The sequence below is a fragment of the Capricornis sumatraensis genome, chromosome 6 (assembly GCF_032405125.1).
Source record: "Capricornis sumatraensis isolate serow.1 chromosome 6, serow.2, whole genome shotgun sequence".
NCBI lineage: Eukaryota > Metazoa > Chordata > Mammalia > Artiodactyla > Bovidae > Capricornis > Capricornis sumatraensis.
This window is the reverse complement of record NC_091074.1, coordinates 79,758,901-79,783,988: the sequence shown is the minus strand read 5'-3', so window position 1 is coordinate 79,783,988 and position 25,088 is coordinate 79,758,901. Positions and strand designations below refer to the sequence as shown.

At 42.7% G+C, this 25,088-nt stretch overlaps 1 protein-coding gene across 1 annotated transcript in view; it reads left to right on the top strand.

The window, feature by feature from the left end:
• The first annotated feature begins 8,604 nt into the window (after window positions 1–8,604).
• Window positions 8,605–25,088, top strand: part of ENTPD4 (ectonucleoside triphosphate diphosphohydrolase 4) — a 36,925-nt gene continuing 20,441 nt past the window's right edge. Inside the window, exons 1-4 of the mRNA XM_068973507.1 lie at window positions 8,605–8,727; window positions 17,311–17,406; window positions 18,584–18,781; window positions 19,293–19,498. Coding sequence (XP_068829608.1) covers window positions 17,399–17,406; window positions 18,584–18,781; window positions 19,293–19,498 — 412 coding nt within the window. The 5' untranslated portion in view covers window positions 8,605–8,727; window positions 17,311–17,398. The remainder of the gene's footprint in view (window positions 8,728–17,310; window positions 17,407–18,583; window positions 18,782–19,292; window positions 19,499–25,088) is intronic.

The window sequence follows — 25,088 nt, the reverse complement described above, 5'->3', positions numbered from 1 at the left end:
AATCAAAATACCATCTTTTTTGCAGATGAATCTGATATTGAAGAATGTAGTTTTGGGACTTCTGGTGGTCCAATGGCTAAGACTCTGCACTCCCAATGCAGGGGACCTGGGTTAGAACCCTGGTTGGGGAACTGGATCCCACATACCACAACTAGGAGTTTGCCTGTCACAACTAAAGATCCCACATGCTGCAATGAAGATGGAAGATTCTGCATGCTACAACTAAGACCTGGCACAGCCACATAAATAAATTTTTAAAAAAGAATGTAGCTTATATCTAATCAGGACAGCTTGACTCATGTGCCAGTTATAATGGCCAGGGGATGAAATTACTCTTCTTAACAAGGCCAAGGTCCTGACCCAACTGGACTGAATGAGAGATAGGCCTGCATGCTAAGTGTCTTCAGTCGTGTCTGATCCTTTGTGATTCTAGGGACTCTAGCCCACCAGGTTCTGTCCACGAGATTTTCCAAGCAAGAATACTAGAATGTGTTGGCATGCCCTCCTCCAGGGGATCTTCCCAACCTGGGGATTGAACCCACATCGCTTATATCTCCTGGCCTTGGCAGGCAGGTTCTTTACCACTAGCACCACCTGGAAAGCCCCCAGAGATAGGCATTCTCCTTCGGAAATTCAAGGTACTGTTACCAAAAAAGAGAAAGATGGATTGTAGGCAGCAAAAGCAATCACATTTGTTCTATACTTCATGTGTTTGTTTAAAGATCCATATGCTGCAATGAGAAAAGGTTGAAAGAAACCCTGAATTTTGATGCCACTTTGACCAGATCCCTTTCTCTTTCTGAATCTCAAGTGGTTTCTCTCCATAACAAAGCACTATAAAATAAGACTTCTCCTGGCCCATTCCCTGCCTGAGGAATGCTGGGCTCATAAGTGAGGTCATGTCTGTAACGCTCTATGATCTTCTTGAAGACAAATGCTGTATAAATATATAGGGTTATTAGCCAAGTTGCTCAAAAACAAGTCTGTGCGTGAGTGCATGGAAGGCAAATAGGACCAGGGGAGGGAAATAGTGAAACAGCAGGACACTACAGTACTTGCCCTATGTCCTCTGCCTGCCTTTTGTCTGTGGAAAACTTTACTCAAAGAGTAAGTTTAATCAGAGAACGGATAAAATGCAGAAACAAAGGAAAGCAGTCAAAGGAGACCAAATAGTAATAGTATACTCATTAAGCTTAGGCAAGGACCTTTAGTTCCTTTTCAAGGGCCATAGATAATATTCTGAGTCATATCCTATGAGCTGTCTTATAGATACTGAAATCCTACCAGGTGGAAGATGTTAACTTCATGATGACCAGACTGTAGCCATGACATAAGCTGCCATAATTCCAAGAACTGGCCTCAAGGAAATGCAAACAGAGCAACCCTGAAACTGAAGATTCAGTTCAGTTCAGTTCAGTTCAGTCGCTCAGTCGTGTCTGACTCTTTGCGACCCCATGAACTGCAGCACGCCAGGCCTCCCTGTCCATCACCAACTCCCAGAGTTCACTCAAACTCAGGTCCATCGAGTCGGTGATGCCATCTAGCCGTCTCATCCTCTGTCGTCCCCTTCTCTTCCTGCCCTCAATCTTTCCCAGCATCAGGGTCTTTTCCAATGAGTCAGCTGAAGATAAAACAATCAAGATAACGCTTGTCAGACCACCACATGACCAATTTCAAGATGACTGTCAGAGCTGACTGTGCCGTTTCTGTACGTAGCCCCCTCTCTCTGTCTATAAAATTTCTTATCCCCTATTTGTTGGTGTGTGTGTGTCGGGGCGGGGAGTTGGCCTTTGGACAGATGTCTGACCTCCCCCGCAGTTGCCAGCATCTGAAATAAAGCAAACTTTTCTCTCCACCAACCTGGCATGTTCACTGGCTTTTGAGCGCTGAGCAGCCAGACCCCACCTTTCGATAACAATAGAACTCATTGTTTTCAAGGGCCATTTGATTCTTCTGTTTCTATGATATCCAGTGCCTCACAGTTAACTTCCTCCTCACACCCACAGACTACCAAGAGGGCCAGTTTGCCAATTTAGGCTCCCTGCCATGCGTGGTTGCTTAGTCACTTCAGTTATATCCAACGCCTTGTGACTGTATGGTTTGCAGGCTGCCAGGCTGCTCTGTCCATGGGATTCTCCAGGCAAGAATACTGGAGTGGGTTTCCCTGCCTTCCTCTAGGGGATCTTTCCCACCCAAGAACCAAAGCTGTGTCTCCTGCATTGCAGGCAGATTCTTTACTGCTGAGCCACTGGGGAAACCCAGGCTCCCTGGAATGATGGGTTAAAACATTTGGAAAGCCAATAAAATGCCAAGCTATGGCCATGTTGTAGTTTTGTTTTTTTTTTTTCAGAAAGATAACTAAAAGGAAATCCTGTTTGGGTTCTAAATACTGATGGTTTTTGATCTCCAGCCTGCAATGGCTTGGAGCAGGGCTTGGGTTCCCAGCCAGAGATTGCAGCTGGGTCACAGCAGTGAAAGCACTAGATCCTAGCCACTAGACCAGTGGTCAGTGATGAGGGCCCCGAACCTTTGGTTTTACAGAAAAGGATTTCCACAAAGACAGAAAGTAGTGAAGCAAGTAAAGTGTTTATTAGGAGGGAAAAGTGTACAGTATGTGTGGATAGACACACTGGCAGACTCAGAGGGGACTCCCTGAGTCGAAGCCTCATGGTGGTTTGAATTACTTTTATGGGGTGTTTCCTCTAGGTTTCCTTTGGCCAATCATTATGATTGTCTGGTTCACAGTCCAAATTTGGTATATCTCAGGATCCTCCTATGTGTGCTCATCCATCTCTTAGCCAAGTTGAATTTTACTGAAAAGGCATCTAAGTAGAGCATTCCTTGACATGACTCCCCTTTGGCCTCCAAGGAGCTTTTCTGTGCATGTGTGGTTGGGGAGGTATCCTGACTTCTGAAACAAGAACTATGTTGTCTGAGCAGGGCCCAGTCACCTTTCTTAATTGCCCTGCTATTCTTGAAGTTTCAATCAATAGAGAATGAATCTCCAATTGCTTTACCCTGGGGGGCCAATCTGCCTCCTGCCTCAGCTTTCATTGGCCTTAATCCATTCATCAAGATTCCTACAAGCACAGTTTGGAAAAAAAAAAAAAAAAAAACTCTGGAGTTCAATTTGTTTTAATTTTAATTTTATTATTATTTTTGGCCAGCATGTGGGATCTTAGCTCCTGGACCAGGAATTGAAATCTGCTCCCTGCATTGGTGGCCCAGAGTCTTAACCACTGGGCTGCCAGGGAAGCCCCTGGAGTTCAATTTAACAAGGAATGAGTTCTTCTAGCTTATCTTAGATTTCATAAGAAATCTAAAGGTGGAGGGGAAAGGGGGAAAAAAATCTCATTTGGTTAAGCTATCTTCCTTTTTAAAAATATTGCTGGGTTTGAATTGCCAATATCTTGTTAGAAAAAAGGATATTGATATGCATGTAATCAATATCTCCTCCTTTAGGTAGAGGAGGGAGAAAAGGGAAAGAGGAGGGGAAGACTTTGTTTCTGTTCTTCTCCTCTGCCTCTTAGAAACCATGGATCTCAGATCTTACAGGTCAACCTAGTCATCTCTCCACTCACTTTGTTTAGCTACATATGGATGGTGAAGACTAAGGAAGTAAACTAAATTTTTCGAAGTTTATGTGTTCATTTAGTAGGATAGCAGGGACTGGAATCCAGGTTTCTACGTCACAGTTTAGTACTCTTCATATTCAATCATCCTGTCTCCTTTCCAGTTTTAGGAACTTGAATATGACACATTGCCTCTGAGATCTTAGCTGTCTGATCTATAGAATGTACATGAAACCTAAACTGACTAAAGATGGTTAGGGAATATGATTTCTTGTGGTCCCTTCCAGCTTTTAATCAACCAGTCAACAAATATTTTAAAAGACCTAACGACAAGTAAATGAAGTATCTAGCCAGAAGTAATGTAAACAAAAAAGACTTTATTGTCCTCTCATAACAAAGAGTCAGAGGTACATCCAGTGGCTAGTATTAGTTTAGTGATTTAGTGATGCTATGATGGACCTAGGCAAATCTCTCTTTCTAGCTCCTCATGTGTAGTTTTGACTTCTTAGCTGCACAAATGTTGCCTCATGGTTGCAAGATGGCTTCTGTAATCCGGACATCACATCTCTTTTCATACTTTCACTTCATACTTTCAAAATACAAACATGTGATGACGAACTTAGATTTTGTGACCATGTTATCTGTGGTTCTTTTGTAGATAGGGTATCAAATTAAGGGATATGAAGGGAAGATCCCTTCATAGTTGATTAAAGCTTTTTTGTTTAAAATATGAATAAGTGTGAAACTCTGTCAGAAGTTTTATTCTACATTGATTGAGATCATGTGACTCATATGAATTATCTCTTCTATTGTGTTTATGTAGTCAATACACAGATCATTTTAAAATGTTAAACTAGCCTTGCATTTCTGGGGGAAAAAAATCTCATTTGGTTAAGCTATCTTACTTCTTAAAAATATTGCTGGGTTTGAATTGCCAATATTTTGTTAGAAAAAATGATGTTTATGTGTATGTAACTTTTGTTCTTTTTTAATCTCTTGGAGTGCAGGTTATTCTGACCTTATATTGTGAATTAAGAAGTATTCCCTCCTTTATATTTTTTAAAAAAGTTCATATAAGACTGGTATGATTTCTTTCTAAAATAGTTGATAAAATTTAGTCGTAAAACCATCTAGGAACCATAAAAGATATAGGGCTATTCAGATGATTTTTTTCTCAAGTCGATTTTGATAAATTGTGTTTTTCTAAGTTTTCCCATTCCATCTAAAGTATTGAAATTATCAGTATGAAGTTGTTCATAATGTTTTCTTATTATTAAAAAAATTTTTTGTAGGATCTGTAAGGATGTTTTTCTATTCTTCATTTTGATTATTTGTGTTTTCTTTCTTTTTTTCCTGATCAGTCTCACTAGGAGTTTATTAATATTTCTAAAGAACCAAATTGTGGCTTTGCTAGTTTTAACCTATTTTTAAAAACTTCTTCCTTTCTTCTACTTGCATTGGTTTTAATTTTCTTTTCTTATCTTAAATTCTTAAGATGAAGCTTAATTGATTTCAAATTTTTTCCCTTTACTAAAATAAGCATTTAAAGCTACAAATATCTCATGAGTACTGCTTTAGCTACATTCCATGCATTTTGATGTATTGTATTTTCATTTCCATTCTATTTGAAGTTTCTTTTTTTTAAGTCATTCATTTTTTTTTCCCTTAAATTTTTTTTGGCTGTGCCTCACAGCATGTGAGATCTTAGTTCCCCTACCAAGGATGGAACCCAAGTCCTCTGCATTGCAACCACCGAACCACCGGGAAAGTCTCTGAAACATTTTCTAATGCCCTGAGAACTGTGGCAGGCATAAAGTAGTCAGTAAGAGTTGACTCCTATTAACTTAGTTTTTTGTTTCTCCTATTAATAAGCAAGAATAAGTCCATGGCTCACCTGACAGCTGTGTTTCTCCCTCCTTCAGAACTTCTTTGCTGTATCCATTGCCTGAAGCTACTACTTCACAGAGACCCAGACTTCATCCCTCTTATCATTAATTCCTACTCATCTCGAGGCTGTGACCTCAAACATCATTTCCTCAAAGAAGCCGTCCCAGATAACCAAAACAGGGCTGGTTCTCTCACATACTGGGTTGAATAGTGTCCCCCAAAAGTTCATGTCAACCCGGAACTTATGAACATGACCTTATTTGGAAACAGGATCTTTGCACATATAATCATGTTGAGAAGAGATTATAGGGACTTCCCTGGTGGTCCAGGGGTCAAGACTTTGCCTTCCAGTGCAGGGGGTGTGGGTTCCATTCCTGGTCAGGGAGCTAAGATCCCACATTGCTTTGTGGCCAAAAAGCCAAAAGGTAGAAGCAATGTGGTAACAAATCCAATAAAGACTTAAGAAGAAAACAAATGAGGAGACTATGCTGGATTGGTTGGGGCGGGGGAGGGGAGAGAGGGGCTAAACCCAATATGACTGTGTCCTTTTAAGAAGGGATTTGGAGACACACACAGGAGAACTTCATGTGACAACAAGACAGAGATTGGAGTGATGCTTCTACAAACCGAGAAATGCTGAAGACTGTCAGCAACAACCAGAAGCTAAGAAAGTGCAAGGACAGATCATCTCCTATTCTCTTCACAGAGAGCATGGCCCTGCCAACACCTTGACTTCAGACTGTGAGCCTCCAAAACTGTGAAAGAATACATTTCTACTGTTTAAGCCACCCAAGTTGGGGTAACTTGTTATGATAGTTCTAGGTAACTAGAGTACCATGTTCTATGTTTTCATCCTTTATACTTTTCCTTCCTAGCTCTTCTCAGATTATTGTTGTTTATGAATTATCAAGAAATATTTTTAAATTTTTAATTTTTTTTACTTATTTGGCTGTGTTGGGTTTTAGTTGCAGCCTGTAGAATCTTTGCTGGGGCACATGGGCTTCTCTCTAATTTTGGCATGAGGTCTTAGTTGTCCCCCCAGCACATGAGATCTTAGTTTCCTGACCAGGGATCAAACCTGAGTCCATTACATTGGAAGTCCAACCACTGAACCACCAGGGAAGCCCCATCAATAAGTACTGATGATGTGATAATACTATGCTGGCTTTTCTTAAGAGAGGGTCTACTGTAATAAGAACCAGTATCTCAAATTGTAAGGACTTTGAAAGGTACATAATTTCGAGGGGGACTGGCCCTAAAATCACAGCATGTTTGTGACCAACTACCTCAGCTTCTCAAAACAAATCTTGGGTAGAAGTCACAGATGTTTCTAATGTGTAATCTGTCCAAACTGGTCATTTTTTCAGATAACAACTGACTGCCATAAAAGGGCACGAAGTAGGAGAACAACTGGTTTTGTTTCCCCCTCTGCCTCAGGGCATTTGGGCAGGACATTCAAACTCTCGGGGTTCCAGGTTCCTTAACAGAAAAAGGAGGTTTCGTCTAGACTAGATTCCCTGGTGGCTCAGACGGTAAAGCGTCTGCCTGCAATGCTGGAGACCTGGGTTCAATCCCTGGGTTGGGAAGATCCCCTGGAGAAGGAAATGGCAACCAATCCAGTACTCTTGCCTAGAAAATTCCATGGATGGACCGAGCCTGGTGGGCTACGGTCCATGGGGTCACAAAGAGTCGGACACGACTGAGCGACTTCTGTTGAGGTTGTCTTTCCTTTCGTCTAGACTGTAACTATGGCCCCTTTGTTGGAACATTCTGTGGCTTTATGATTCTAGTATGGAGTAACAATTAATAGATAGTATTACTTCTAAAGCACAAGCCTCCTTGGTCACTGCTAGCCTTCTTCCATGAACAGTATCTGACTCCAAGAATGAAATGTTACCACAAGATTTAACCTAAGCAGGTGTTGGACCAAGGATTCTGCTCAAAATATATAGCTACTAGTTTTGTCTAAGCTTCTTTTACTTGACACAATTAATAAGTAGACATTTCTAGGACTCTCATTTTAAAAAACTATATTAAAGTGGCTGAAGCTCCAATACTTTGGCCACCTGATGCAAAAAGCCGACTCATTAGAAAAGGCCCTGAAGCTGGGAAAGATTGAAGGCAGGAGGAGAAGGGGCTGACAGACGATGAGGTGATTGGATGACATCGGGGATTCAATGGGCTTGAGTTTGAGCAAGTTTCAGGAGATGGTGAAGAATAGGGAAGCCTGGAGTGCTGGAGTCCATGGGGTCACAAAAAGTCGGATGCTACTGAGCGACTGAACAATGACAATAATAACAAATTAAAGTGGCTAGGCTGCCTGGTCACTTCCTATCTCTGGGCAGCAGGGAAACCACTTTTTTTTTTTTTAAGGGGACGAAAGGATAAAAAGCTGCGATTCTCAAGCTTGTCTCCAGCTCTGTGACTTCAAGGCATTGGGTTTTTTTGGAGGGGGGAGAAGTGGGGGTTGGGGCTCGAGCTAGAAAGCTAAACAGTGTGTCCTTGACCTAAGTACCAGGTCTTGGGGTCAATGTAAGAAAATAGTGTTGTTCACTTACTTCACTATTTCTTCTCAAAACCATTACGTGTGTTGAGGGCGCTCTGTTTAACCTAGAATACGCTCTGGTATATGAAACTTCTGGCAACAATGAAATCTTGGTTCTTACTAATTACGTGGACCTTAATTAAGAGAGTCACTGAATGAGTTTGTGCTTCGTTTGTCCACCTGTAAAACAGAGATAGTTACTGGCAAAATTGAGCAAAAGTGAGCAGAAGTGCCCAGTTAAATTTTCAAGTGCTGTTGTCCATAATAATAAAGAGCACAAAGGAAAGATAAATGTGTCATGAGCACACTGATACTTGCTGAAAGCCGAAGGGCTACGATCTGCGGTATCCAAGCCGCCGTACGGGCTACTTTTCGTGTTGCCGCTTTCACTTTTGACATTCTGTGCTCGCAGCGGACTCCTCCTTGTGCTTCCGCGGATGCCAGTCATCACGTACAGGCCCCGCCCCCAGGCACAAGCCCCGCCCCTCGGCGTGCGCGCTCCCGGCGCTCCCAGTGACGTGACTCGGGTGGCGGAGGAGTGGCGGGCTCGCTACCGGAAAGGAGCGGAGCTCCTGGGAGGCTATCCCCCCCGACCTCCCCTGCCCTCCCGGGAAGTCGTGTCGGCGTTGCGTGCACCGCCTCGCCGCGGTGGCCGTGATGCGCTCCACCCGCGAGTCCCCACTCCCGGGAGCCCCGGCCGCCGAGTCGGACGTAGCGGAGCAGGTGAGGCGGCCTTTCTGGCGCGGATGAGGGGGAGGGTGGGTGGCCGAAGTGGGGACGGTTGGAGCGGGGCCCAACGAGGCGGCGAGGCCGCGAACCTGCCGCTCTGCCCCGGGGGCCTTCCCCGCGCCAGTGGCTCCCACCGCCCGGGCCGCTCGGCAGCCTCCGGGCGCCCGCCGTCAGCGCCCGTGACCCTGGGCTGCAGGTGCTTTTCCCCCCAGCCCCTGGCGGGAGAAAGCTGGCAACCGTGCTGTTGCACCCGCTCCAGTGACCGCGTTGATTTCCTCTCCGACAAGTAGTGGGCCCGGGTTGGCCCGCACTAGGGAGGGACCTGGCTGGGGAAAAGGATGCTGCACTCAGGACCCTGCGGGTCTTACCTGCCACCTGGTCATGACATTTACAAGTCAGCATCGTTTTTGCTTTGCTCTGCTTTTACCATGATTCATGCTTTAAATTTCTCTAAAATCTGAATCTAAGTAGCTTTATTGAGAAAATAGAGCTAATTGGGCGATAAAGTGATGGTAAGACCTATGTTTCTCAAACTTGAGTAATGCGTGAACACCTTTAAAAGATGTTCACTCATTCTCTGGAGTTTGTCTCAGAACCCGCAGGGCTCCTCAGACCCCAGTTGGAGGAACACCAGTATGAAGCGTGTTCAGAGAACATTTGGCACTAGTAGCAAAGTAAAGAGATGCCTCTCAATTTAGGAACTTCCATGCTAGAAGATACGCTAGGTTATTAAAGAACTCTAAATGAGAGACTCAAATCCCTAGTTTAATGTCATATTGAAGTCTTTAGTGTGTTCTGTTTTGTGTAATGAAAATAATTTCTAGGCTTGGAGAGGCCGAAGAGAATCATATTCTTTGTGTTATCTTACATTTAATGTTATCATGTCTTGGTATCAGGTCTGTTCATTCTGTTTTGACACATTAGCAGAATTACAAAATGGAGCATTAATTTGTCTAAGTAGTTTGTTGATTTCATTGTCCACCTTAATATTGATTTATCACTTGTATTTGTTGCATTTTGAATCTATGGTTTACATTCTTCCAAGCCTCATAGAACTACGTGATCTCACCCCTGTGTATATAGCCTGGAAAGAAGAAACAAAAGTTGATCTAGGTACTTATATTCTTTACATTTTTATTCAGCATGTTTATTTAAAATAGACTACACATAAATACAGAGAAGATTGAGTGTGGGAAAACAGAAGTATTACAGATCAGATCTTGGCAAAGAAAAATATTGACCTGTGCTTTGAGAAAATTGTAATATTGTGAGCAGGACATAAGAGTTAGTAGGAAGTGACTTAAGTTAAGGCCCAAGGTAAGAATGAGAACAGCTTGTGTGGGAGAGGAGCAACCCGCATCTCTAGAGTAGAGAGATGTTATCTGGAGCAAGAAGAGAACAGATTGGCGAAATAAGATGAGGGAACTCTGCTTAATATTCTATACCACCCTAATTGGGAAAAGAAGTTGAAAAAAGAATAGATAAAGTAAATGTACAAATGAATTATTTTGTTTTACACCTGAAACTAACACAACATTGTTAATCAGCTATACTCTTTTTTTTTTAAGATGAGACTGTTTGATGGATGAAAGTTCTCAGGGATGCCACACAGGGAAGTTGTTGACCCATAAGCACTGGGAGAGTCTTGAGCTGGTCATACTGTGAAGGTAGTGTTTTACAAAGAAGTGTTTCCAAAGAAAGGTCTTCCACATAGAGATCTGTTGTGAGCTAGCAGTGTCTGCTGTGGTCATTTTAGATGTGTGGACTCTTTGAGGAAGAATTGGCAGGACCTGATGACCAACATAAACTTAAAACATACAGATAGTTGGGAATCAGAGTTGAGAACCAGGTAGCCCCAATTCATGGTGATACTCCTCTTAGACCTGGGGAATTTGGAAAGGGGCATTAGTTTGTGTCAAAGGTTTGTGAGCCCAAACTTAGACTAAACGAGTTTGCGATAATAGGGAAACTGAAACTTGAAGGAAGTCAGAGTTGCAGATCCAGGAAGCTACAGAGGTGATGCAGGGAAAAGTGTGACCAGAAAAGAGATCATTTAAAATGGGGACCAGAAGTTGCAAGTGAATGGTGAGAGGTAAGGAAGAGGTTTGATTGCTGCTACTGCTGCTAAGTCACTTCAGTCGTGTCCGACTCTGTGCGACCCCATAGACAGAAGCCCACCAGGCTCCCCCGTCCCTGGGATTCTCCAGGCAAGAGAGGTTTGGTTAGGACTTGCTATTGAAAAATAAAATGTAAAATGTAAAATAAATATGAAGAAAATGTAGATCATAAATGCAACTATGTACATTCTTCCTCCCCTCTCTTATTTTAAAAAAATTGGAGTATAATTGCTCTACAACACTGTGTTGGTTCCAGGTGCACAGCATAGGGAATCCTATATATGTACATTCGATAACCCTGTACATTACAAAAAATGTGTAAAAAACATAAGTCTGGTTACCCTCTGTCACCATACAAATTTGTTACAATATTATTGGCTGAATTGTATATGTAAATTTCATCCCTGTGACTCATTTATTTCGTAACTGTAATTTTTACCTCTTAATCTTCCTCACCTATTTCTCTCCTCCTGCCATTCCCTACCCTTCTTGCAACCACCAGTTTGCTCTCTGTATGTTTGTCTCTGTATTTTGTGATGTTTGTTCATTTGTGTTTTAGATTTCACATGTAAGTTGAATGCCCTCCATGTCCATCCATGTTGTCACAAATGACAAGATTTCATTCTTCTTTGTGGCCAAGTAATATTTCACTATATGCACATACACCGTAGCTGTTTTATCCATCTGTTGGGCACTTTGACTGCTTCCATATCATGGCTATTGCTGATAATCCAGCTGTGAACACAGGTGTACATATATCTCTTCAAATTAGTGTTTTTGTCCTCTACGGAAAAATACCCAGAAATGGGATTGCTGGATCGTGCGGTAGTTCCAGTATTTTTTGAGGAACCTCCATACTGCTTTCCTTAGTGGCTGCATCAATTTACATTCTGCCAACAATGCTCACAGTTCCTCTTTTTCTACATTCTTGCCAACATTTGTTACCATACATTCTTCTTAATGAACAAAGCAAGTTGTTTTGATGTGTTTTTCCCACAACTGAGTGCCACACCGCATCCTTACTTCAGCCTCTCACTCTCACCGACACAGTCATTCCTTACGGAATTCTGCCTGTTGATGATCTTTTGATTTTTCCAAGACCTTTTGTAACCCTTCGCTACTCATATCGTTCTGTTTTGCAGCACTCTCGTGTCATCTTAGCATCTTACTCAGAGGTCTAGCTCTTCCGGAGTCTCATTTGTCTGCAATTTTGTTTGCCTGTGGTTTCAGTATTTGCTAATATCTGTATCACTGCATCCTGCATTTTTCACCATGGGAGCCATTTCACTCTGCAGTTGACTGGTATTGTTTTCACTGTTTCGCGTAGGACTGTCAGGGAGAGACTGACTGAGAAAGATTTTGACTCAGGACCTAATGTACCTCATTCTCTTAAGAAATGTTCTGCTGAATGGGGCCCCATCACCTGAAATCATGCAAGTTAATGCATCTCTTTGGTGATAGGTCTCACACAGCTTAGGCCTTTTAAAATCATGGCAGTTTTACGTAATATTGCTGAGTTTGCCTTCCTAAACTGTGGTGCCAAGATTCTTAGCTGCAAATACAACTGGAGTTTACATTTGAAGATCACATTACCATATTGTTGTCTCCTGGGTAATACTAAATAAATATTGTCCTAAATGAACATAATTATTTCAGCAATTTATAAGCTGTCCTATTTTCTGTCTTTAAACACAAATTTTGTAACTTATAAAAATATCTTTTTATCCTCATGGTCATCACATATTTGAAAAAAAAAAAAGTCCTAAGACAAACACTAGATTAAATAACATTTCCTACGTTTGCTGTGGTGCATCCTTACAGTGCATTTCTCTTTTGAAATGTCCTCTCTTTTCTCCTTCCCTCTGTGTGTCAGCATGTTTAATAGTCACACTGTAGTCCATCGCATACGTGGGCCGTGTTTAATGTAACCCACCGCCAAAAGGCATTTTGGCACTTAGTAACAGTGTTTTGCTATTCTAAATAATACTATGATGAACATCTTTATATGTGTTTTAGTGAATTTATCTTATTATTTCCTGAAGACAAATTGCTATGACGGGTAGAACAGAGGGTAAGCATGTTTAAAATTTTCACATGTGTTACCTGTATGAGTATATATTTAGATTCTCTCCAGGGGTGCTCACAACCTTTTCGCCTCCCACTGGTTAGCATAGTATCATCAGACTTTAGTCTTTGCCAACTGATAGTGATAAAACCTTGTTTTTATTTATATTTCTCAAAATACCAGTGAAGTTAGATTCTGACTTCATTCAGAATTCTTATTCTGTTCATCTCCAATTGTCCTTGCTCATTTTTCTGTTCCAGTGTTTCTCTTTTTTATTTATAAGAAATTTTTTGTATGTAAGGGATATTTACTTTGCGTCATGTATGTTGCATGTAATTTCCCCAAGCTTTGTGTGTTTGAGAAAGGCATATTTTTAACTCTCAGAAGTCTTAAACTCATAAGTAGATGTCTTTTATTTATAGTTTGAGACACTGATGTCACTTGAAGAAAAATCTTCCCTATTCTGGAATTAGATAAATACTACATTTTCATCTTACATTTTTGTGAATTATTTGATATTTAAATCTTTGAGCCATTGGTATTCTAATAAAAGGTATGCTGTAGTAATCTCACCTTATTCAAATACTAAAAGTAGATATAAAAATACATAAAACATATTTATATTGGCATTTTTTCCCATTTCGTGTGATCTCTTAAATCACAAATACTGTTTGTCCTAAGTTTAGGGTACATGGTACAATATAGACACCATATCAAAACCCAAACTAATTACAGTGATTTTACCCTGTAGGGGGTAATAATGCCCCCAGGTAGGCATTATTAATCCTTTTTATTTTATAACATCTTTGTGTGTATGTTTTGTTCCCTCTTCTTCATTGTAAATTCTTCAAGGGCTGGGTCCATATCTGATTCATCTTTATGTCTCGTGGTCCCAGCGACCCATGAAACAAGCAGTAGTTGCTGGTCACTTCTGTGACAGGCACTGGTCACTGTGGAAACAGAGGGATAAGAGGCTGTTCCTGCCATTGAGGGGCTTACCATGTAATGAGAAAGTGAAGCATAAGCGTAGCATTGTAGCTGACTACTGTACAGAGCCAGTACTCTAAGGACATGAGGACTAGGGAAGTCCTCCCAGAGGGATCATGCTGAACCAGCAGCTTGAGAAGCACATAGGAGCACCAACAGACGGACCAGAGCCAGAGCGCCATTCTACAAATGTAGAGGGATGGGAGCATTCCAGGGGCCCTCAGCTCGTGTTTAGTATGGCGGAGTACAGAGTACTGGTCTGGCTAGTCTGTCAGTCAGGGGATAAGACTAGAAAGATAGCCAGGGGCCAGAACAAGCCTTCTGAGGCAGAGGCTGTGTGTGGCTTGTGCAGCTGACAGACTGAACTGATTCCCTCCCTTTTAAATACATTTTATTTCATTCATTAAAAAAGCATCTATACACATAAAGATTGTTACATACAACAGTTATTGTTTACCCAGAATATAATTCTTAAATTGAAAGAGTTGATGTACAATATTATGTAAGTTTCAGGTGTGCAACACAGTGATTCACAATTCTTAAAGACTGTGCTCCATTTATAGTAATTATAAAATACTGGCTATATTCCCTGTGCTGGACAATATATCCTTGTAGCTTGTCTGTTTTATACATAGTAGTTTGTACCTATTAATTCCCTACCCTTCTCTTGCCTCTCCCTCCTTTTCCCTCCCCACTGGTAACTACTTAGTTTATTTTCTATATCTGGAGCCTGGAGAAATTGAATTTTTAATTTTAATTATTTCACCCACACATGGCAGTGGCTGCTGTATGGAATAGCATAAGGCTAGATCAAGTGGGACCTCCTTTACCATCCTAAAGACAGGACATTTTCCTGAGTGAGAGAGAAAAGTTGGGAGGTTATCATTATTCCTGCTTGTTGGAAAGATTATGTGTAAGTTCGTAACCTTTTTGAATCACAGAACTCTGCAGCTTGACTTCTTGCCAGGCTCTTTCCTAGGGGTTGCCATGCTGGGAATGCAGCCACCAGCCAAGCAGACCTAAATCTGACCCCTTGTGGGGCTTGCATTTGGGAAGAGGAGACATATGGGCAAGAGAAATGCAAACATACACACACCCAGTTCGTTAGAAGACTGTGTGGCTAGGTGTATGGATTCACATGCTTGAATCTCAGCTCTTTTATTTAGAATCACTTTTATTAGCAACGTGACCTCAGGCACATTACTTAGCCTCTCTGTTCATCTATAAAATATAATGCAAATAGTACCTACCTTGGAGATTGATAGGAGGAATAGATGAGTATTTGTAAAGCATTTGAACAGGGCCTGGCACTGTATAAGAAGTTAGTAAATACATAAACACTGAGGAGAAAAAATAACTCAGGGTTGGGAGCTGGATGGAGAGCTTGCAGTTTTAGATTGGGTGGCCAGGGCAGGCCTTGAGAAGGTGCCATCACGTAAAAGTCTGAAGGGAGTGAAAAAAAAAAAGCCGTATGGATTATTTATAACCAGAAGGAGCAGCACATTCAGAGACCCTAAGACCAGACAGCACCTGGCGTGGATGAAGACAGCGAGGACGCCAGTGTGGCTGGGGTGGAGTGAGAAAGGAAGAGGATCAGAGCAGTGGCAGGTGGGGGTCCCATTGGACTGGGAGTCAGGGTACAGCCTTTGGCCTTTATTTACATGGGAGGGGAGCCGTTGGAGGAGTCCCAGCACAAGATTACCAGGCTCCTGGACCTGAGCAGGGACAGTGGCTGTCAGTTTATGATGAAGAATCTGCCTGAAGCTATTAGCAAGGGATTGGGTAGCTGCTGGGTTGAGACTGCAGGTGGGAGACAGACTAGTTGGGCTGCTGTCCACATAGGCCGGGTGAAAATAAGAGATAAGAAAGAGACCTCAGGCAAAAGTGTCAAGAAAAGGGACAGACTTTAGAGAAACTGAGGTTAAAGAAATGGAAGGACTCAAAGACTCTGAGACATTAGTCTGCCATCTTCTTGGTCAGCCGGCTTTCCAAATAAAGTCGTATTCCTTGCCTCCAAAAAAAGAGAAAGAAATGGAAGGACTTTGTAAGAAATTGGCTCTGGAGGATGAAGGAGAGGGAGGGGTCAGGCCCAGCTCCTTAGTTTTCTGCTTTGAGTGTTTAGGGGATTGAGATAGCAAGGAGGAGCATGGGAGGAGCAGAATGGGGCCACAGTGAAAGGGTTCAGTTTCAGAAGTGTTTCTCACAGGTCTGCACGATGTTCAGATGGGGTTATCAGTAGGTGCTGGAAGATATGTATCTGTAACTTAGAGAAGAAGCTTGGGGTGGAGAAAGTTAGTTGTCAGCTATCGGGTCATTGAGGCAATAAGTGAAGATGACCAGTAACAGAGATTAGGGTTAGGAGAGATTGGAGCCAAGACAGGAAACCTACAGGAAACAGAACAGATGGGATGTGCAGAGGCACCGAGACGTGGAGAGTCCTGAGAAGGTCTTGATCAAGAGCTAAGAAGCAGACTAGGGGAGACAGCTGTCCTGAGAGCCTGGGAGCAGTGAAGCAGGGCCACAAGACCAAGAAAGAGACCCACTGTCTCTTGTCGTTTGGGTCCAGCAAGTCGGAAGGAAGCCTTTGCTTAGACCCGTGTTCTGTCTGTGATATGAGGTCTCGGGTGGAGGAGTGGCAGCCACTGGGAAGTGACAGAACTCACTAGGAGCGTGGTGCCTTACCTGGGACTTTGTGCATGAAAGAGGGATCTACTAGATGAACCAGATGCATGGATAGCTCAGATTCCCATTCAGTCAGTCATTCTGCCCACCTCCTCCTCCCACCCCTCACCTCCCTTAACATGCAGCACCATTAGGCAGTTTAGACTGTTTGGTGACCTGTATTTTGGGGTCACTGACTTGCTTTTGGGTAGAAAGCATTAACTAGTGCCAGACTGTGATTATCTCTATTGATTTAGGCCTGTATCTCTGACAGCATGAAATTAACTTAATAGTGTGTTGCTTGGAATAAACCCTGCTAAGAGCTCCAGTGCTCGGATCACAGACCAGTTTACGTATGCTTAGATTTAAACACCCTTTTGAGAATTTGAACAGAATTTGTATCCTACTATTGTGCAAAAACTATATGAATCTTAATTATGTTGAATTGGTCCATGGTGTGTTTCAGGTCTCCTGTTTCCTTCTACTTTTCTATTTATTCATTTTATTAATTGTTGGGAGCTTGATATTGAAACTCCAACTGAAAATTTATCTACAATTTATTTTTACTAATTGTAATATATAATGGAGCTGTATGTAACTTTGTTCTGTGTTTTCCAAGTCTCCTGTAAATGTGTTATCATACTTTCATAATTTAAAAAATAAAATAATAAGTTAAGCACCCCTTTGATAAGTAACGTAGACGTTTACTTGGAGTGTGCCATCTTTGTGATTTTTCCCACTTCCTAGAATAGGAGGGCTCTAATGCCAGTAGGACTGCGGTGATGGTGTGTGAGGACTGATTCCCAGAGCCTTGCCTGACCTCTGACCCATCAGCATGGGGAGGTGAGTGATGGTGCCTAATCATGGGCACTGTAAAACCCGAGATTTCAGTGCCACAGAAACAGGTCCCCATGGGGAGGAAAATCTAAATCTCAAGTGAAATGTGTTCAGTTGTGTTACACTTCTGTTGAACACTTTTGTTCTTCCAGGGCCCCAGTGGGGTGCCTGTCACAGAAGGAAAGTGGTCATGCCAGGTGGATTCGACAGGGGTTAGTGTAAGTTATCATAAAGGGCATGCATGCTGGAATCTGGGAGCAGTTGAATTAAGCACAGCAGAGAGGTCTCTAAGCTTCAGAGATATGGGGAGGGGTGATAAACTCCATAGAGTGGCCCAGGAACCCATATGGTAACCAGAAACTACAAATAGAAAATTCCACTGGGTTAGCAGGCTACCTCCCCCTTCTGTGAGATACTTTAGTCCATGAAACACTCTTTAAAGGAAAGAGTGTCGATTAACTGTAAAACAATAGAATTTATCCCAAAGGCAGCAAAAAAAAATTTTAAGCCTGTTCCTGACATAAACTGAGAAGAAAGTTTATTTGGAGAAATGTCTCAGGAATATTTCTAAAAACACAGAGTACACAAAATGTATTTATTGACCATTGCAGGGACTTTCTTAAAGATACTGTTTTATTTTCCATCTTCTTATGCAGTCACCAGGGAGAGATTGGCCTGGAATTCATTGTTAGAGAATCTGCTTCTGCCTGGACTGCTTATGTTTCCACTGTAACGGCAAAGTTTTGGCCGCTAGCATGCTCAGCCACCTTTGCAGGCTTTCCTTATTACATGCTTTTTTGTGCTCTAAATTCATCATCCTTAAACCTGGCTTTATTATACATTTACTTATTTACTTTATTGAACTTAATTCTTATAAACTATCTCTAATTCTATTTTTGGAATGAGGCAAGGTAAAAATAAAAACTACCTAATACTCCCCAGAAAGGGAGGGAATGCAGAAAAGTCATAATCATCAGGGCTTAATTCTCATTCATCTGATTTTATAATTTTGGCTAATTTACTTAGCACAATAGCAATGTGGAAGAAGCTGGTCTTCATAAGGCCTTCTAGCAGGAACATAGGGGCAGCTCCTGGTGAAGGTCTTGTATTTGGATTAGTGGAGGTGAGGGGAGGCCTCTGTGGAGCAAACTGTTTTAGCTAAACCTATCTTTTGGCATTTCAGGATTGGCATCTCCTGTCTTTTTCCTGCTTCCTGGCATTTCAGCATCTCTCCAGTGGGGTGTCCCCGAGTTCTGAACACCAACTTACGCCAGATTATCGTCATCAGCCTTCTGGCTGCTGCTGTCTCACTTTTATACTTTTCTGTCGTCATAATCCGAAATAAGTATGGACGGCTCTCCAAAGACAAGAAGTTTCAAAGGTAGGAGGAAAAAAAATGTGTTTTCTAGATGGTATGCCATACCTTCATCCTATGGCTTCAAGACTTTGGGGATTAGGTTGGAATTTAAGGAGCATGTGGCTGGAGGAAACGGATTTTGTACCCAATACAGCATGGCGTGAAAAACTAAACTGTTTGAAACTGTTTAATTATTAACCACCAAATCCACATCATAGGAGGATTTGAGCATAAGCTTCTCCTGTGATATCATTTAAAGGTGATTTTTCAGTTACTGTTGATAGCTGGAAAATAGAGTTTTGCTTTTCAGAGCTCGTTTGAACTTACCTAAAACAATGAAGAGTATGTATCTGGTTTAGGTTACTTTTATCATCGTCACTTTTTTGTTTCCTTTTGATTTTTTTGATCATTTGACAGTTGTAGAAATGTTCTGGTGGCAGTGCCACATAGCTTAGAGATCACTGACTTGGTATTTGTGTATGGCATTATGGATAGTCACTGTCTCAGTAAAAGTATGTTTGTTTCTCTAAACAAGGTACTTGGCACGAGTTACTGACATTGAAGCTACAGACACCAATAACCCCAACGTGAACTATGGCATCGTGGTGGACTGTGGGAGCAGCGGGTCTCGGATATTTGTCTATTGCTGGCCACGGCACAATGGCAATCCTCACGATCTGTTGGATATCAGGCAAATGAGGGATAAAAACCGAAAGCCTGTGGTCATGAAAATAAAACCCGGTATGTAAACAGTAAATATCTGCTCGGTAACCAGGTTCTTTGTCTTGGAGATGGTCTTGATCACTGCCTCCTGTACAGTGTCATGAACCTCCATCCATAGTTCTTCAGACACTCTGTCTGTCAGATCTAATCCCTTGAATCTATTTGTCACTTCCACTGTATAATGGTAAGGGATTTGATTTAGGTCATACCTGAATAGTCTAGTGGTTTTCCCTACTTTCTTCAATTTAAGTCTGAATTTGGCAATAAGGAGTTCATGATCTGAGCCACAGTCAGCTCCCAGTCTTGTTTTTGCCGACTGTATAGAGCTTCTTCATCTTTGGCTGCAAAGAATATAATCAATCAGATTTTGGTATTGACCGTCTGGTAACGTCCATGTGTAGAGTCTTCTCTTGTGTTGAAAGAGGGTGTTTGCTATGACCAGTGTGTTCTGGCAAAACTCTGTTAGCCTTTGCCCTGCTTCATTTTGTACTACAAGGCCAAATTTGCCTGTTATTCCAGGTAGCTCTTGACTTCCTACTTTCGCATTCCAATCCCCTCTAATGAAGAGGATATCTTTTTTTGAGTGTTCTAGAAAGTCCTGGAGGTCTTCAAAGAACTGTTCAACTTCCAGCTTATTCAGCATTACTGGTCAGGGCATAGACTTGGATTACCATGATATTGAATAATTTGCCTTGGAAACAAACAGAGATCATTCTGTTGTTTTTGAGATTGCATCCAAGTACTGCATTCTGTACTCTTTTATTGACTATGATGGCTACTCCGTTTCTTCTAAGGGATTCCTGCCCACAGTAGTAGGTATAATGGTCATCTGAGTTAAATTCAGACATTCCAGTCCATCTTAGTTCACTGATGCCTAAAATGTCTATGTTCACTCTTGCCTTCTCCTGTTCAACCACTTCCAGTTTGCCTTGATTCATGGACCTAACATTCCCGGTTCCTATGCAATATTGCTCTTTAAAGCATCGGACTTTGCTTCCATCACCCGTCACATCCACAGCTGGGTGTTGTTTTTGCTTTGGCTCCGTCTCTTCTTTCTGGAGTTATTTCTCCACTCTTCTTCAGTAGCATATTGGGCACTTACCAACCTGGCGAGTTCATCTTTAAGTGTCATACCTTTTTGCTTTTTCCTGCTGTTCATGGGGTTCTCAAGGCAAGAATACTGAAGTGGTTAACCATTTCCTTCTCCAGTGGACCATGTTTTGTCAGAACTCTCCGCCATGACCTGTCTGTCTTGGGTGGCCCTACATGGTATGGCTCATAGTTTCATTGAGCTAGACAAGGCTGTGGTCCATGTGATCAGTTTGGTTAGTTTTCTCTGATTGTGATTTTCATTCTGTCTGTCCTCTGATGGATAAGAGGAAGCTTCCTGATGGGAGAGACTGACTGAGGGGGAAACTGGGTCTTGTTCTGATGGGTGGGGCTGTGTTCAGTAAATCTTTAATCCAATTTTCTGTTGATGGGAAGGACTGTGTTCCCTCCCTGTTGCCAAACTATGGTGGAGGTAAAGAAGATAATGGCGACCTCCTTCAAAAGGTCCCGTGCACTTACTGCTGCAACCAGTGCCTCTGACCCTGAAGCAGGCTGCCGTCGACCCACACCTCCACCAGAGACTCCTGGATACTCATGGACATGTCTGGGTCAGTTTTCTGTGGGGTCACTGCTCCTTTCTCCTGGGTCCTTGTGCCTACAAGGTTTTATTCATGCCTTCCAAGAGTCTGTTTCCCCAGTCCTGTGTGTTCTGGTGGTTCTATGGTGGGGTTAATGGTGACCACCTCCAAGAGGGCTTATGCCATACCAGGTCTGCCATACCCATAGCCCCTGCAGCCGGCCACTGCTGACCCATACCTCCAGAGGAGACACTCAGACACAGTTCTGGCTCAGTGTCTGTGGGTTGGGCGTGTGTTTTGTGCCCTTCCCAGGTCTGAGCAGCTCAGGCAGCCAGGTGCTTGGCAAGCACACTGTCCCAGGTGGCCCACGTGTCTTAATCACCTCCCCAGTCCCAGCCGCTTGGTTTCCCCCAGTGTGCCATGAGGATACCGTCTCAGGTGTGCCGTATGTCTCCTCTGGAGAGCTGATCTCGGGCTACGACCCTCCTGGCGAATGTCAACCATCTAGGATCTCAGGAAGACATGGTTAGGCAGCTAGGAGCCTGCTCACAGTTTGGTGGAAGATGCCATCCCTGGGGCTGAGATTGTAGCAGCCCCTTGCCTTCCAGCTCTGACTATTGCAAACCTGCCTCTCTGCCTCTGGGCTGGGAAGGGCTGGTAGGGAGCCTGCTTGCTCTCCTTTGGTATTCCCTCTCCTTTGTTCTGTGAGCAGGCCAGGCTGCCTATTAGATTGTTAGGTTAGAGCCTTTCACAGGAAAGTTCTCCTTTCTGCATTTGTAGTTAGGCATGTATTCTGTGGGGTTTTTTTACCTCCCGGTTATGTTGCTTTCTGATATTCCAGAACTCCCCGCAGACCCACCTGTGAGAAAGTTTCCTACTGTGTGGAAACTTCTCCTCCTTCATGACTCCCTCCCCAGGACAGGTCTCCATCCCTAACTCTTTTGTCTCTCTTTTTGTCTTTTTTATATTTTGTTCTACCTCCTTTCAAAGAGAATGGGCTGCATTTCTGGGTGCCTGGTGTCCTCTGACAGTATTCAGAAGTTGTTTTGTGGAAGTTGCTCAGCATTCAAATGATCTTTTGATAAATATGTAGGGGGAAAGTGGTCTCCCCGTCCTATTCCTCTGCCTTACAAATAGCTGAGAAAAGAAGAGAAGCAAAAAGCAAAGGAAAAAAGAAAGCCATAAGCATCTGAATGCAGAGTTCCAGAGAATAGCAAGGAGAGATAAGAAAGCCTTCGTCAGCGATCAATGCAAAGAAATAGAGGAAAACAACAGAATGGGAAAGACTAGAGATCTCTTCGAGAAAATCAGAGATACCAAGGGAACATTTCATGCAAAGAAGGGCTCAATAAAGGACAGAAATGGTATGGACCTAACAGAAGCAGAAGATATTAAGAAGAGGTGGCTAGAATACACAGAAGAACTATACAAAAAAGATCTTCATGACCCAGATAACTACAATTGTGTGATCATTCACCTAAAGCCAGACATCCTGGAATGAGAAGTCAAATGGGCCTTAAGAAACATAACTATGAACTAAGCTAGTGGAGGTGATGGAATTCCAGTTGAGCTATTTCAAATCCTAAAAGATGATGCTGTGAAAGTGCTGCACTCAATATGCCAGCAAATCTGAAAAACTCAGCAGTGACCACAGGACTGGAAAAGGTCAGTTTTCATTCCAATCCCAAAGAAAGGCAATGCCAAAGAATATTCAAACTACTGCACAGTTGCACTGATCTCACATACTAGCAAAGTAATGCTCAAAATTCTCCAACCCAGGCTTCAACAGTATGTGAACTGTGAACTTCCACATGTTCAAGGTGGATTTAGAAAAGGCAGAGGAACCAGAGATCGAATTGCCAACATCCGCTGGACCATTGAAAAAGCAAGAGAGTTCCAGAAAAACATCTACATTTGCTGTATTGACTATGCCAAAGCCTTTGACTGTGTGGATCACAATAAACTGTGGAAAATTCTGAAAGAGATGGGAATACCAGACCACCTGACCTGCCTCCTCAGAAATCTGTATGCAGGTCAAGAAGCAACAGTTAGAACTGGACGTGGAACAATAGACTGGTTCCAAATCGGAAGTCTGTCAAGACTGTATACTGTCACCCTGCTTGTTTAATTTATATGCAGAGTACATCATGAGAAACGTTGGGCTGGATGAAGCACAAGCTGGAATCAAGATTGCCAGGAGAAATATCAATAACCTCAGATATGCAGATGACACCACCCTTATGGCAGAAAGTGAAGAAGAACTAAAGAGCCTCTTGATGAAAGTAAAAGAGGAGAGTGAAAAAGTTGGCTTAAAGCTCAACATTCAGAAAACTAACATCATGGCCTCTGGTCCCATCAGTTCATGGTAAATAGATGGGGAAACAATGGAAACAGTAACAGACTTTATTTTTTTGGGCTCCAAAATCACTGCAGATGGTGACTGCAGCCATGAAATTAAAAGACATTTGCTCCTTGGAAGAAAAGCTATGACCAACCTAGACAGCATATTAATAAGCAGAGATATTACCTTGCCAACAAAGGTCTGTGTAATGAAAGCTGTGTTTTTTTCCAGTAGTTATGTATGGATGTGAGAGTTGGACCATAAAGAAAGCTGAGTGCCGAAGAATTGATGCTTTTGAACTGTGGTGTTGGAAAAGACTCTCAAGAGTCTCTTGGACTGCCAGGAGATCCAACCAGTCCATCCTAAAGGAGTTCAGTCCTGCATGTTCATTGGAAGGACTGATGTTGAAGCTGAAACTCCAATACTTTGGCCACCTGATGGGAAGAACTAACTCATTGGAAAAGACCCTGATGCTGGGAAAGATGGAAGGCAGGAGGAGAAGGGAATGACAGAGGATGGTTAGATGGCATCGCCGACTTGATGGACATGAGTTTGAGCAAGCTCCAGGAGTTGGTGATGGACATGGAAGCCTGGTGTGCTGCAGTCCATGAGGTCGCAAAAAGTCAGACACGACTGAGTGACTGTACTGAATAATTTTGGGCTTGGTGACCATTGAAAGGTTCTTGTATATGGAATCCAAAAAAATCTGGCTTTCAGTTTGTTTGCTGCTCATTGCTCTGACAGATCACTTAATTTGAGTCCACAGTTTCCTAATTTGTGGAATAAATTTTGGATTTCTAAAATCCCCCTCAGCTTTAATATTATAGGCTAAATGACAGCTGGAACACTTACATACTCATTCAGCAAATATTTGCTGAGCACCTCCTGTTTACCAGGGACTGTGTCAGGTACTGAGACTAACTTTGAACAAAACACAGTTTCTGCCCTCGAGACACTTCCAGTTGAAATGTGACAGACAAGTAAATAGCGAGTTTCAGTGAGGTGGAATGAATATACACTGAGAGGGGAGGGTGAGCATGGAATATAATGAGAGCTCACCTTCAGGGAGGGTTCTGTTAGGGAGGACTTCCAGGGAGGATGTAGCTCAGTGGGTGAGCTGGAGTCAGCCAGGTGAAGAGGGAGAAAGGAGAGGGGTAGTCAAAGAGAAAGTTCTTCCTGGTGGAGGTACAGGGGCCCTCAGGGCAGAATACGAAGCATTACAGAAATGTCATGCAGTGTAGTTGGAGCCAAATGGAAGGAGTGTGGCAGGAGGTGGGATGGGTGAGTGTGCAGCGTCTATTATGCTGTTCTAGAGCTGAGCTTTATTCAGAGGGCTTTGAGCCACCGGAGGATCTCAAAGCAGGAGACACCTTCTAGAGAGTGGTTGGGGATGGCCAGGACTGGAGATTAGGCTGTGCTGCAGCAAGCTGGCCGAGGCTGGTGGTATCCAGAAGAGATGGTGAGAAGTGAAATAATGTGAGCAGAACCAAGGATAGGTGATCAGCGAGATCCAGAATATCTGTTGGGGATGAGGGCCCTCAGCTGGGGCTGCTAAGGTGAGTAGCAGGCAGCAAAAGCAGGATTGCAGTGGAAGTTAAGTTTGGATTTGCATATGTTGCTGTGAGGTCAAGGACATGGC